At 45.7% G+C, this 13,852-nt stretch overlaps 1 protein-coding gene across 2 annotated transcripts in view; it reads left to right on the forward strand.

Annotated features, from left to right (window-relative positions):
* Window positions 1–13,852, forward strand: part of TDRD9 (tudor domain containing 9) — a 320,208-nt gene that overhangs the window by 245,756 nt on the left and 60,600 nt on the right. For both annotated transcript variants that reach the window (XM_073570199.1, XM_073570208.1), the window contains exons 20-26: window positions 3,009–3,062; window positions 3,172–3,285; window positions 3,682–3,789; window positions 5,040–5,140; window positions 5,340–5,510; window positions 5,919–6,030; window positions 7,001–7,213. In XM_073570199.1, coding sequence (XP_073426300.1) covers window positions 3,009–3,062; window positions 3,172–3,285; window positions 3,682–3,789; window positions 5,040–5,140; window positions 5,340–5,510; window positions 5,919–6,030; window positions 7,001–7,213 — 873 coding nt within the window. The remainder of the gene's footprint in view (window positions 1–3,008; window positions 3,063–3,171; window positions 3,286–3,681; window positions 3,790–5,039; window positions 5,141–5,339; window positions 5,511–5,918; window positions 6,031–7,000; window positions 7,214–13,852) is intronic.

Genomic DNA, 13,852 nt, shown 5'->3' on the forward strand with positions numbered 1-13,852 from the left:
GTCTCTTCCCTTATAAGCTCAGGAATAATCGTACCCGTTCCTTGGCACAAACTGTGTTCAGGGTTCTACACAAACCTGTTTGTGGTCCTGAAAAAAGACGGTTCTATCTTGGATATCAAGCAGTTGAATCGCCACCTTCGGATTCGCCCCTTCAGAATGGAGTCCTTGTGCCTCCATGGAGTTGGAGGAATATCTTTGCTCTGTGCACATTCAGGATGCTTACCTGCACATTCCTGTTTGTGTGCAGCATCAGAGGTTTCTTCGGTTCGCGATCCAGGAAGCACCATTACCAGTTCACGGCACTCCCGTTCGGCCTGGCGTCCGCCCCAGGGTCTTCACGAAGGTCATGGCGGCTGTCTTGACCATCCTTCGTTCCAAAGGGATTCTCATTTCCCTTATCTCAACGATCTCCTGATCAAGGGCCCATCTTGCTGAGACTGCGATCAGAGCCTCCAGATCACTCTGGACACACTGGTCCTTCTTGGCTGGATAATCAACAGAGAAGTCGACCCTGATCCCAGCGTCTCGTGTTCCTGGGCATGGAATTCGACACCATCCAACCTCGAGTCTTCCTTCCAAAGGAGAAGTACTCATCTCTCTGGCAGGGGATCAAAGCCCTAAAGCGCCCAGTCCCTCTTCCCCTTCGGTTCTGCTTGAGAGAACTGGTACAGATGATCGCCTCCATGGAAGCAGTGCCTTTTGCCCAGTTCCACACCCACTCTCTCCAGCTGGCCCTCCTGTCTACTTGGGATAAGAGAACAGTTTCCCTGGATCGTCCAGTGCTTCTACCTCTCATTGTGAGGCAGTCTCTCACTTGGAGGACGCTATCCACCTCTGTCCTGTACGGGAGGTCATTTCTCCCTTTCCGATTGCAGGTCATCACCACCGATGCCAGTGTTCAGGGTTGGGGAGCGGTCTTCCTCCATCACACAGCACAGGGTCGCTGGAACGTTCAGGAGTCCCTCCTCCCAATCAATCTCTTGGCGATCAGGGCGGTCCTTGCCCTCCTCCGCTGGCAGTCCGTGCTCGCAGGCAAGCCGGTCCGCATTCAGTTCGGACAATGCCACAGCCGTGGCTTTGAGTCATCAGGGGCTTGCTTCAGCCGAGTGTTCTCTCAACCCCGCTGTCTAAAACCAAATTTGTCAGAGGTGGGGCATTCCGGATGTTGACCTAATGGCTTCTCGAACGAACCACAAGGTTCCCCGGTACGTTGCCAGGTCCCGGGACCCGATGGCCGTCTGTTGCGACGCACTAGTGATCCTGTGGTCCAAGTTTCAGATGCCCTATCTTTTTCCGCCTCTTCCCTTGATTCCAAGAGTCGTGAAAAAAATAAAGGCAGAAGGTGTCCCCGTTCTGTTAGTACCTCCAGACTGGCCACGGCGGGCTTGGTATGCGGAGCTAGTGAACATGCTCTCGGATGTCCCCTGGAGGCTTCCTGACCGTCCAGATCTTCTCTCACAAGGGTCCCTCTTCCACCCGAGTTCTCAGTCTCTGACTTTAACGGCATGGCCGATGAGGCCGCAGTCCTGAGGGACGCAGGTTTTTCTCACGAGGTTATACAGACCATGATTAGGGCAAGAAAACTGGAATCATCACGCATCTACCACAGATGTTGAAAGGCCTTCTTCCGGTGGTGTGAGGAGAACAGATTGTTTCATATGACTTTTTCCTTTCCTTCCATCATTGGTTTTCTGCTAACGGGTTTCGACTTGGGCCTTTCCCTCAGTACCCTAAAGGGTCAGGTGTCCGCTCTATCCATTCTCTTCCAGAGGGATCTGGCTTCCCTTTCCCAGGTGAAGACCTTTCTTCAGGGCGTCGCTTACCTAATGCCTCCTTACCACCCTCCGGTTGATCTGTGGGATCTCAATCTTGTCCTAGGCGCCCTCCAGCGTGTGCCTTTTGAGCCAATTCAGGATATTTCCTTCTCCCTCCTTTCATGGAAGGTGGCCTTCCTGGTCGCCATCACCTCTATTAGGAGGGTCTCCGAGTTGGCAGCATTGTCCTGCCGTTCTCCTTTCCTGATTCTGCACAATTATAAGGTAGTCCTCCAGCCTATTCCTTCTTTTGTGCCAAAAGAAAAAAAGTTTCTGCCTTTCACATCGAGGACATCGTCCTTCCTTCTCTGTGTCCTTCTCCAGTTCATCCCTTGGAAAGATCCCTCCACAAGTTGGATTTGGTCAGGGCTATTCGAGCCTACCTTTCTGGGACTGCTTCGTCAGTCCGATTCCCTGTTTGTCGTCTCTGAAGGTCGTCGAAAGGGGAATCCAGCTTCTAAATCCACCATCGCTCGTTGGATTTGTTCAGCGGTTCTGGAGGCATACCGCATTAAGGACAAACTGCCTCCTCCGGGAGTGAGGGCTCACTCTACCTGGGCTGTGGGAGCTTCCTGGGCCGTTCATCATCAGGCTTCGGATTTGCAAGGCCGCAACCTGGTCATTCCTTCACACTTTCGTGAGGTTTTACAAGGTGAATACTCACGCCTCTGTTGATTCAGGCCTGGGTAGAAAGATACTGCAGGCGGCGGTTTCCCACCGGCCGACCTAAGTTCCCTTCTCTCTGCATACCTTTTCCCACCCTTGGGACTGCTTTTGGACGTCCCATGGTAACCTGTGTCCCCCAATGAAGTGAGAAAGAAAGAGGGATTTTTGGTACTTACCGTAAAATCTCTTTCTTGGAGCCTTCATTGGGGGACACAGCACCCTCCCTTAATGTTGTATCGTGTTGGCCAATGTGCCATTGTTTTCGGTTGGTACATAGGTTGAGGTTTTAATATTTGCTCCTACTACTGCTTTAGCACCAGCTGAGTTGCCTTGTGCCTGTCAGTTGGTGTATACGGCTGAGGAGGAGCTATTTTTTTTATTTGCATAGTGTCAGCCTCCTAGCGACAGCAGCATACGCCCATAGTAATCTGTGTCCCCCAATGAAGGCTCCAAGAATGAGATTTTATGGTAAGTACCAAAAGTCCCTCTATTCTATACCCCAGTCTAATGATAATTTTTGTTTTGTAGGAAGAGCTGGAGTGGGGCAAGTCAAATTACTTTCAGATCAAAAGAATGCGAGAGGCGAGTATAACATTTGTGATTGCTAACTAATTGTGTTGGATTTGTTTTCTTTCTTTACGAATGGAATGGAAGTTGCTTGTTACAATTTTTTTTTTTTTTTTTTTTTTAGGTGGCTGCTTTATACGATGAGCTTAAAAAGCGCGTTGCCCAGCTCAACATGCATATCGCTCATCAACCACACGTGGATCCAGAGTACGTGTACAAGCAGCGCTTTATTCTCCAGGTATGTAGTTACTCCTGTGAAGGGATGGGTACATCAGACAGCATATCCTATCCAGGGTTCGCTCTGTTTCTTTTGGTTTAAACCTGCAGGGAATGGTCTTTTGACCCCTCTGGAGATCCTGGGATAGCAGCCATATTTTCAGATCTGATAATTGACAATTAGGGCCAATTCACACCACTGTTTCTCTGTTGGAAGTTCCCATCTAACCACCGGTCTCAAGGCCTGCAGTAGCATTCACACACAAGCCTATAATGCTGTCAGATTCGGTCACAAGACTGAAAATTTGACATTTTTACAGAAGAGAAATTTCATCCGCTGTGTAGTCATGTGAATCAGTTTTTAGTTGGTGCAGTGGCCATCCCCTTGTTGTCAGGTTGTTTCCGCTTTATTTTTCAGGTTATAATGGCTGGAGCATTTTATCCCAATTATTTTACTTTTGGGCAATCGGACGAAGAAACTGGCATTAGAGATCTCGGGGGTAAAGACCCAAAAACTACAGTCGTGGTGAGTACAGTTGTGATTTCCAGATGTTCATTAAAGGCGTTGTCTCATGAAGAGTGAAAGCCAACATGACTGGCAGCTGATAGCCGGAGCAAGCTTTGTGTGGCCAAATGTTTCCCTTATATTGGGACACTATTGGGGATATGTATTAGATGTAGAATAGATATCTGTGATTTACATAGACATGCCTGGTCCACAGATGTGGGGGCTATGATTTTATAGAGCTGATCTCCAAAGAATCCACCAGACAGATACTGTGTGTCTTTATATTCTCTGATGTTTTCTATTACCACCACATTTGTTTAGGAGAGTGGACCTGTCCCCATGCATGGGTGAACTGTCTTTACCTAGGGCAGCAAGTGGTTCTATTTTAGGTTTAATTCACAAAATGAGTTTCATGATCTAAACATCCATCTCCTTGTATACAATGGTTTTATTTGGCTTACAAGACCCACAGTCAGACCTGGATCTGCGGCTGTAATAGGGATTGAAAATGCTGCTATGTGGCCCTTTTGAGGACCATAAGTTCTTTCAATCTAATTGGGACAAATATGTATATCCCTAATATATTAAGTTATCTATAGGGCAACTGCTGGGACCCGACAATTTTAGGGCTCAGGAACCAGGCTTTGCCAATCCTCAACTTGGAACCAGGCTTTGCCAGTCCTCAACTTGAATGATGTGGAGATGGGAATGCTCAATCTCCGCTCCCTTCATGGTCTATGGGACTGCTAGAGAAAGCCAAGTACAGCACTCCATTATTTGTGTCCCAGAAAGGCTTAATGGTGCTGAGGTTACGTATGTGCACCCCTGCTCTTGTGGAAACTTTCTGCGGAGCCTCCTTCTCAGGAAACAAGACATAGTATTGACAAAGCCAAACCAAAAACAGCTCCTTCAGACCTCCAAATGGTAATGCCCAGAATTAAAGTTCATGTGACAAGAAAGGTTAAGATATACTAATGCGTGTTAAGGGAAAAAAAAGGGATTTCTGGATCGCTGGGGCTGTCTGCAATCGTACCCTCAGCGATACTATAGATAGTGAATAACTTGGAATTTGGGGAATAACCCTTTAGGATGGAGAAGGTTTTTTTTTTTTTTTTTTTTTTTTATACCATATGAAGAGATTGAGTGCAGTCCGTTCAGCTTGATTGCTTCTGCTCAGTATTAAGCTATAGAAATTCTTTGTAATTACTAAGACAATGGAAAAATACCAAATAATGTTGGAATTTACTTGTCATTAATTCATCGAGCAGCTGAAGAACGTCCCGCCTTATGGATTTCTCTACCACAAGCAGATACAGTCGCTCTTCCGACAGTGCGGTCAAGTAAAATCTATATTATTCGATGGGTCTCGGTAAGTTCTATCTCTAGTAGACATTGAAATTGGCAGATTATTGTGATTACTTTTGTATTTGTGGTTACTGGGAGGTCATTAATAAAACACAGTGGAATTAAGTAATTGTTTTTTCAATATTACCTAGTGACCTTGTTTTGTTTCATGAAGCAAAAAAATAGGTGAATGTAATGTGGTGTTTTAAATATTTTTTAATTAGAGCCTTTGTGGAGTTTTGTCGCAACCCTACTGAAAGGTTTAAGACCCTCACCGCAGTACATTTGGCTCTTAAGACCGCACAGCTGAAAGTCCCTCTGGCTCTGAACGTCCATTCTGCAGAGACTATTGAAGATAAGGCTGCAGAAAACAGCTCTACCTTGAAATTAACCAGGTACATTGCGTTTCAGCTGTAGTTTGCTCTATATGCTGGGAAAGTTCTTGGCGTGCATGTCAAACATAAAGTGCAAGGCAAAATGAAAGTCCCGTTTTCCACAAAAATCATCCATTAGTCCCTTCTCGACTTGTAAAGTGGTTGTATGGGGTAGGCAAAGAAGTTGAGCCCACATCGGGCAATAATCCGATTTAAAACACAGATATGATGAGAACGGAGCCGAAAACATTTTGCTTATGTTGTGTTTTTTTAAGCAACCAAGTCTAAAATGTATATGAGATAATGAAATTACCATGAAGCGAAATAATTTGTGCAGGGCTCCAGGAGATATTGGCATCATATAAGCATCATACATGTGTATTGACTGTGTTGTGTTTTTTTTGTTTTTTTTTCTTTACGTCGTTTTAGAATTGCTGTGGATTTTCGCAAACAGACCGTAGAGCCCGTCCATATTTCCCACATGGTCAAAGAGCAACTGGAAACCATAAAAGGGCTCATTTTGTCTATCAATGTGACAGAGGTAAGGGATAAAGTTCTCTGCAGTTTATTTTTAACTTTTTGCACCTTCTCGCAAAATAAGGGTTACTGTGGTAGCTGCAGTCTTTAAGAGGTGGTTATTCACACTTACCTGCTGCCCAGTATTTATATAAATGCATTGTGTCATATAATGTCAGTGTGCTTGCTATCAGATATCACTGTCTGCACTCTTACTTTACAATCCACAATTGTCCTATATAAATAAGACCCTGGCACTTCAAAACACTTATTACCTGAATTCGGACTTACATAAATCATAGCCGAAAGAGGAGTTCCAGAAATATAATTAAAAACAATATTTTATTTATATTAAAAATAACAACAATTAAAATATCAAAGAGCACCCAAAATAGGAGAGAGATGCCAAACGTGTTTAAATATCCTGCAGCTAGTACATCACCACTTATAATAATTCCTGACTGAATCTACAATAACACGCGATATAGCCAATAATATTCTATCAAAAATGTGGTCCTATATATCCATATTACATATGTACAAAAGAAACATGTCCACAATATAGCACTATGTTTTTACATTCCATCTTTGTAATGGAGTCAAGTCCTCCATATAGTGCTATAAATCTTTGTCACATGTATAATGAAAACCGGTCACATTACCAGGGAATGCAAGTTGCTGGTGAAGGCAGTAGAAACACTGAGATGACACGTCTCTCCTCACCCCGACGCCCCCGGAAGAAGCTGGATGCGAAACGCAACTTTTCCTGACCTATACTATACCCTTCCCATTGGCTCCCATTCATCAGAGGGTCACTGCTTATTATTGTGTTACATGTGTGGGTCCTTTTAGTGGACGAATGCCTGTTCATCCATCCATCCATCCATCCATCTTTCCTGACTGCAGCCACTGTCTGTGGCATACTTCCTGATAATAAACATAGACTCTTTATGTACCGAGCTTGAAATCTTCAGTATATTCTCTTTTCTATAAAGGTGGTGGAAGTCGGCCATTTCTGGGGTTATTGCATTGATAAAAGAAACTCTGATCTTCTTGGACATCTGGCTGCAGAAATCAGTCGCCACGAGCTTCATCTTCTCTCTAAACGGCCTCACCCAGATCTGGTGTGCTTGGCACCATTTCAAGTATATGACATCCGCCGGTATTACCGAGCTCAGATTCTGTACATTTCTGGAAGCGAGGCTGTGGTAAGTTGTTCACCTGTATTATTTTCAAACTCTGTATTATAATCCATCATTGCAGGAGATTTATATGGGATGCTGGGTCCGTGATGACAAAGCATATATCAGAATTGAGAACATGGAGGTGTGCCTACCATTGAGGTGAAATATGAAATAATATATGGATCACCTGTTCTGTTAGTGGACTTCAGAACATGTCATAAAATAGGCACATAGCTTCACAGTTGGACTAAGGCTAGTTTCACCTTTGCGCCGATTTGCGCAGCGTTTCGTGCGCACATGAAACGCAAGCATAAAACGCTTGCAAACGTTGCAATTTTTTTAACGCATCAGCGTGTGCATGACGACAAAACGCATTGTTTGTATGCGTTTTTGCATGCGTTTGCGCTTATGTGCATGCGTTGTCTAGGTGTCACATTTCACAGGAGGAAAATCCTTGCAAAATTCTTGAAACAGACTCCACCAATGGGACATCAGTGGGCGTGTCATGGGAATGCTTTATATATACCCTGTTTACAGCTCAATTCTTCAGATTTCCTTGCTTTTTCCTTTGCCAACATGGATCTGCGCTGGAAGAGTTTTTACTTCAACTTGGATCTGGACATCGCTTTGGCTCAGGCTTTTGCATTTGCTTGCCAGCAACAAAGGGAGAGAGACAGCGAAGACGGCAGCGGGGGCGTTTGTGGATACATCTGATTATTGAACTCCGGGAGATCCGTGGAGCGTACCACACCCTCTACAGCGAGCTCCAGGCAAACCCGGAGAAATTTAGTGACTATATCCGGATGTCCCAAGAAAGCTTCAGGGATTTGCTTGCTCGTGTTCAAGAATCCATCCGGAGACAGGAGACACAGCTCCGTTGTGCGATTCCTCCTGAGGAAAGGCTACTGGTCACATTACAGTACATAATATTTAAAAACCAATGCCTGCATAATTTTCTTTGTTCTGCCATGTACTATTCTCAAGCCTGCAGAATTATTGTTCTGCCATGTATTAAACAAAAGCCTGCAGAATTATTGTTCTGCCATGTAGTAAACAAAAGCCTGCAGAATTATTGTTATGCCATGTAGTTAAAAAAAAAAAAAAAAGCCTGCAGAATTAGTTATGCCAGGTACAATTTATTTTTTTTTAAATTTTATTGGTTTAAAAAAAATATACATAAATAATAATTTTTGTTCTTTCTCGGTTTTCGCAGATTCCTGGCTACTGGACAGACCCTCTCTTCACTCCACTTCCAGTACCAGATTGGAATATCCACCTTGTCGGGAATAGTTGCGGACACCTGCCGGGCTTTGTGGGATGTTCTCTGTCCAGAATTTATGCCCCTGCCTACCGTGGAAAAGTGGATAGATATTGCTGAAAAATTCTGGACAGTCTGCAATTTCCCCAACTGTTTGGGAGCGGTGGATGGGAAACACATCTGGATAATCAAACCCAAAAGAACAGGCTCTGAGTACTATAACTACAAAAATTACTTTTCTACAGTACTCCTGGCCATTGCGGATGCAGACTGTGTGTTTGTTGCAGTGAACATTGAGTCATTTGGCCGTAGGAATGACTCCCAGGCTTTTAAGAACTTGGACATGGGCCGGAGGTTGTATGGCAACCATTTCAATTTCCCCATGCCACGGCCTCTTCCCCACACCGAAGGTCCACCTCAGCCATTTGTAATGCTTGGGGATGAGGCCTTTCAAATGTGCCAAAACCTGCCAAAACCTTACTCCTGCCGGGACATGGACCACAACCAAAAAAATCTTTAATTACAGACTGACCAGGGCACGAAGAACTGTAGAGTGTGCCTTTGGTATTCTTGTCTCCAGATGGCTCATTCTCAGCACAGCCATTAATCTGAAACTGGAAACAGTGGATGGGGTGGTGAAGGCGTGTGTGGTTCTTCATGATTTTGTGATGGCTAAAGAGCACCCTAACTTTGAACTCGATGATGCAGCTCCAAACCCATTGCCTGAATTCACACAGCACCCTCTCCGGTCATCCGTTGAAGTTGGCCAAATTAGGGACCAATTTGCGGCCTACTTCATCTCAGATGTAGGACGTGGAATGGCAAGATCAAATGGTGTAAAAATGTTTTCCTGTGTGTATGTTAATAAAAAACCTGTTTTGATACCTGTACTGAGTGCACTCTGTTTTTATACACTCCAATACAATAATCACCTTCCCAGGTGTACCCATGAATTCATGATGCTGTGTTTTGTGCATCATGACTTTACTAGTAGTCCTGACCGGGTGACTATACATATACACAAATTGTATGACCTTTATCATCTCTCCAGTTTGTGTTTTATTTGCAGCGACGGTGGAGATAATACAACTAATATTTGTATCACCTGGTCTGATGTTTCAAATTGTGATTTTGGTATGCACTAGCATCCTTCACTCTTTGACACCTGACCATGTGAGTATAAATATTATTTGTAGGATCACCACTGTGGCTTGAGTATGAATGCAGACTGGAGAGTTGGTGTCGGCAGTCCTGGTCCAGGCTGGAGGAGTGGTGGCGGCAGTGCTGGTCCAGGCTGGTGGAGTGGTGGCAGTGTCGGTGCTCCAAGCAGGCATGGCGGTGGTGGTTCAGACAGGAGCAGCGCTTGCCATGGTGTTGGCGGTGGAGTGTCCAGCTGCACTCGGACTTGGGGTGGTGTCCGGCTTGGCTTGGAATGCAGGTGACCGTGCAGTGGTATGCAGCAGAAGTCTGTAGTGGTGGCATAGTTGGAAATGACACCACTGACTGCTGCCCGTACTGACTCTGCTGCATAGCCTGCAAGAAAGCAGTGTTGCAGGCCTCCATCACAGTCAGCTGTTGATCAGGACTAAGGTGTTCCGCCATGGCCCATTCAATTTTGCTGAAAAAAGGGTGTGCTGGTCTGAGGTCGGCTTCCAGACGGTCAAGGCGACTGTCGACAGAGTGGAAGCGGTGGTCCATGTGGTTAAAACCGCGTTCCATGAGGGAAAAAACACTTTCCACTCTGCCTGCCAGCGCCTTGAGGGCATTCTGAAAGGCCGAACTCAAGTGAAGGAACTCTGGTATGACATTCCTGTCCGAGGCCCTCTGCCGCTGGCGGGAATTGCCCGCAAAACCAGTGGCAGAGACCTGGGACGGGGAAGACCTGACATACCAGCTTCCTGGTCTCCAGTTGTCTGTGTTGCTGACCTGCAAGCTGCTTCCTGGCTGTTGGATGGCTGGGACGGGTCCGAGGTCGTTCGATGAAGGACCGCTCCAGGGACAGGTAGCAGGGTGCTGCTCCAGGTGCTGTGAAAAGAAAAACATTAGTATCATGCATTTACAAGCGCCAACTGCTGTGGTATAGAAAAGCACAGAATAAAAAACAATACAATGCAACAAAATACTTACTCTCGGGTGGCAAGGACCGGTCTTAGGAACGCCAACGCCCGATATCTGTATTTTGTTCTTGCCGCTGAGCCACTGCGAACCTGTCCCTCAGCACGAACATCCCTGTTGAAGCGGTCCTTCATCGAGCGCCAACAGGTTCTGACTTTGTTCACTGTGGGAAAAGCAAAGAAAATAAATTACACAATGCACTGATGGCAAAATCTCTATCATGACACACACACCTGTGTGAACATGGCCAACAGTCAATGCGGCATCACACAGCAATACAATAGACAATGCACTCACTGTTGGCCATGATAACACAATTATATACCATGCTACAGTAGAATATATCTAGCATGACACACACCTGTGTCATCACAGCCAAGGTGACTGCAACATCACAAAACAATACAATATACAATGCACTCATTGTTGACCATGATGACACAATTGTGTACCATGCTAGAATATATCTAGCATGACACACACCTGTGTGAACATGGCCAACAGGCAATGTGGCATCACACAGCAATACAATAGACAATGCACTCACTGTTGGCCATGATAACACAATTGTGTACCATGCCAGAATATATCTAGCATGACAAACACCTGTGTCATTGCGGCATCACAGAGCATTGAAATACTTACAAAAATCCTTGCGGACCCTGGTACAGGCGTTGCCCCAGCCATCCATCAGCGCTGCGGCCACCTCATTCCATTGCCGCCTGGTCACCGTCGTGTCCACAACGGGACACGCTCCTGGACCAGGCTAATCAGGGCTTCATTGTCCAGAACGATGTCTTCATCCCGTTGTGGAACCTACAAAAAGAAAAAAAAAAAATTAAAATCTTGGAAAGATTTGTAAATGAAAAAGATAGAAAAACATAAGAAAAGATGAAAGATTAAAGGTGAAAAACAGGACAGAAAAGAATCCCGGGGTGTAAAAAAAAAAAAAGGGAAAAAAATACATTCACAGTAGTCTATACTTACATGCTGTCTGCCCGCAGGCACTTGGCTTGGCTGCTCCTGCACTTTGGACTCTGAAACCGTGTCTGATGTCTGAAAAAGAAAAAAAATTAATTTTCCACATGTGTTGATGCAGCAGCTATACTTACCCAAAATGTAGGGCAGGAAGATGCTCACATCACACTCTGCTTGGGCCAGTTCACCATGGGACGGCCGATATTCATCCCCAGAAGAAATGCTGCAATAAAAAAAGGCATTAGTACATAATACATTTAAGGGACAGGCAGACATTAGGTTTAGAATACTCACATTCTTGATGCTGCAGCTTTGATCCAATTAATGGCTCTGGTCTCTTGCTGGCTGTCTGTAGAGTATTGTTCTGCCAGTACAAACACCTTCTTATCTACACAACCCCCCAAACAATGTTGCTTTGTGTAGGAGGTGGTTTAAACCAGTGTCTAGACATTGTTTACTCAAAAATCGCATGCGCTCAAAAGCGCTGGATTACGCATGACCAAGCACACGCCAGCGACCCCATAGACTGTAATGTGTTATTTTGGCGCATTCCGTGCGCACACTATCGCATGCGCTTTTTTGACAAGGTTGGGCAGAACAAAAAATGCCACATGTAGCGTCCAGTGTGTCTAGGCGCACACCTGGAAAAAGCGCATGCGCACGAAATCGCACATGAACGTGTGCAAGCGCTAGACTATGCGCCCTACTTTTTAAAAATAGGGGCACATGGCGCATGCACCCTATAGCGCTTGAAGCGCTGTGTGCAAAAATGCTAATGTGAAACCAGCCTAAGCATGACATGAGTACACCTCGTGCATGTTAAATCTGTACTAATCAAGTTCCCCTATGTGTGCAGACCGAAGATTCATCCCTATAATAAACTTTTAGATATACTTACCTAGCATTTGTGTGATCTACTTTGATCAAGTCTGCCCCGAAGAGAAAGCTGAATCAGTTTTTCTCTTTTTATTGCTTTATTGGAGGACACAGGCAATCATGGGTGTATGCTGCTGTGACACTAGGCAAAAAGAGTTTATTCACCCACCGACTGTCACAAAGTTTGTCTGCTTTAGCTTAGTGTCGGTACCAGGCAAATCAGGATCTGATATTAGATCTGTTTTCACCTTGTTGTGTGTTAATTTTTAATCGATCACCCATGACAGCACCACGAGATGGGATCCGCCCTCCAAGGACAGGAAACCTACAGGCTAAAAAGGGCGGCACCTCTCTCTCGCTTCAGTTGGTTTTCTGTCTCTGATATGGGAACTTATGACAGGCTTACTTTTTGAAGACGGACAAAGGATTTTCTTTTGGCCGGTTCAGGCAGGGAGCCCTTTTCTGCATTGGCTGGCACTGTGCTCCCGGAGGCTCCACTCTGTGCGCTCAAGGGGGCTGGCGCATTGGTGTAATGGTATGGTGAGCGGCTTCCCCTGTCTGGGGATAAGCCGCTCGTGTGTCGCGCAGTCGGCAGGTTGGCAGTGCCCGTCGCGTCCTGGACCATTCCCCACAGTCACGTGGGGGGCGGAATTGGAAGTACTGCGCTCCCGGAAGAGGCGGACACAGAACGTGGTATCGGTCGCAGGTACGCTTGTTGACATCTAGAGGCGCCGTATCACAACAGGTGACGCGCCCAAGGGGCAGTCGCACCTAGATCGTCCTGTGAGTTCACTGTAAATACAGAAGGCGGGAGCAGAAGGCGATATTTATTAGGGTTTCCGTCACTGCTTAGGGCTCCCCAACCCAACTATCCCCGATTATCATGAAGATGGAGTTGGTGCAAAAACGTGAGCAGCACCAGCATGGGACGCCCAAGAAGAGAGTGGAGCATCGTTGCCTTCGAGTCAGTGGAAGTGGTCAGACCAAGCACAAGGAGTGCACTCTGTGCAGGGCTCTATTAGCAGACTTCTATCAGTTAAGACTGTCAGGCATTCATACAGCAGACAGTGGCGGAGCAGACCCCTAGCATCATGACCAGGTTGAAAACTATTAATATAGAAGAAATTGGCAAGGCCCTCTTTAAGAAAGGGAAGCAGATTGTTGTCGATATACTGATTAAAATGATACCTTGGTTGATGAAATTCGTCTTGTGGTTGTTTAACCTTTATTTTCAGTTTTGAGTTAATGATATACTCGTGCTCCATGGTGGTCTGTGGGTGGGATGGTGAGGGGTGGGGGGGGGAGGGGCAGTGGTTGCGGGTCACTGAGCATCGTCGGGAAGTACATCATCTGGAGGAGGCCGGATGTGGTATGCACGTATGAGACTGGCAGGACATTGGGGTATTATCCATATGGTAGGGAGTGATGGCATGAAT

This window comes from Dendrobates tinctorius, unplaced genomic scaffold (assembly GCF_039654945.1).
Source record: "Dendrobates tinctorius isolate UK_male_01 unplaced genomic scaffold, ASM3965494v1 ptg000006l, whole genome shotgun sequence".
NCBI lineage: Eukaryota > Metazoa > Chordata > Amphibia > Anura > Dendrobatidae > Dendrobates > Dendrobates tinctorius.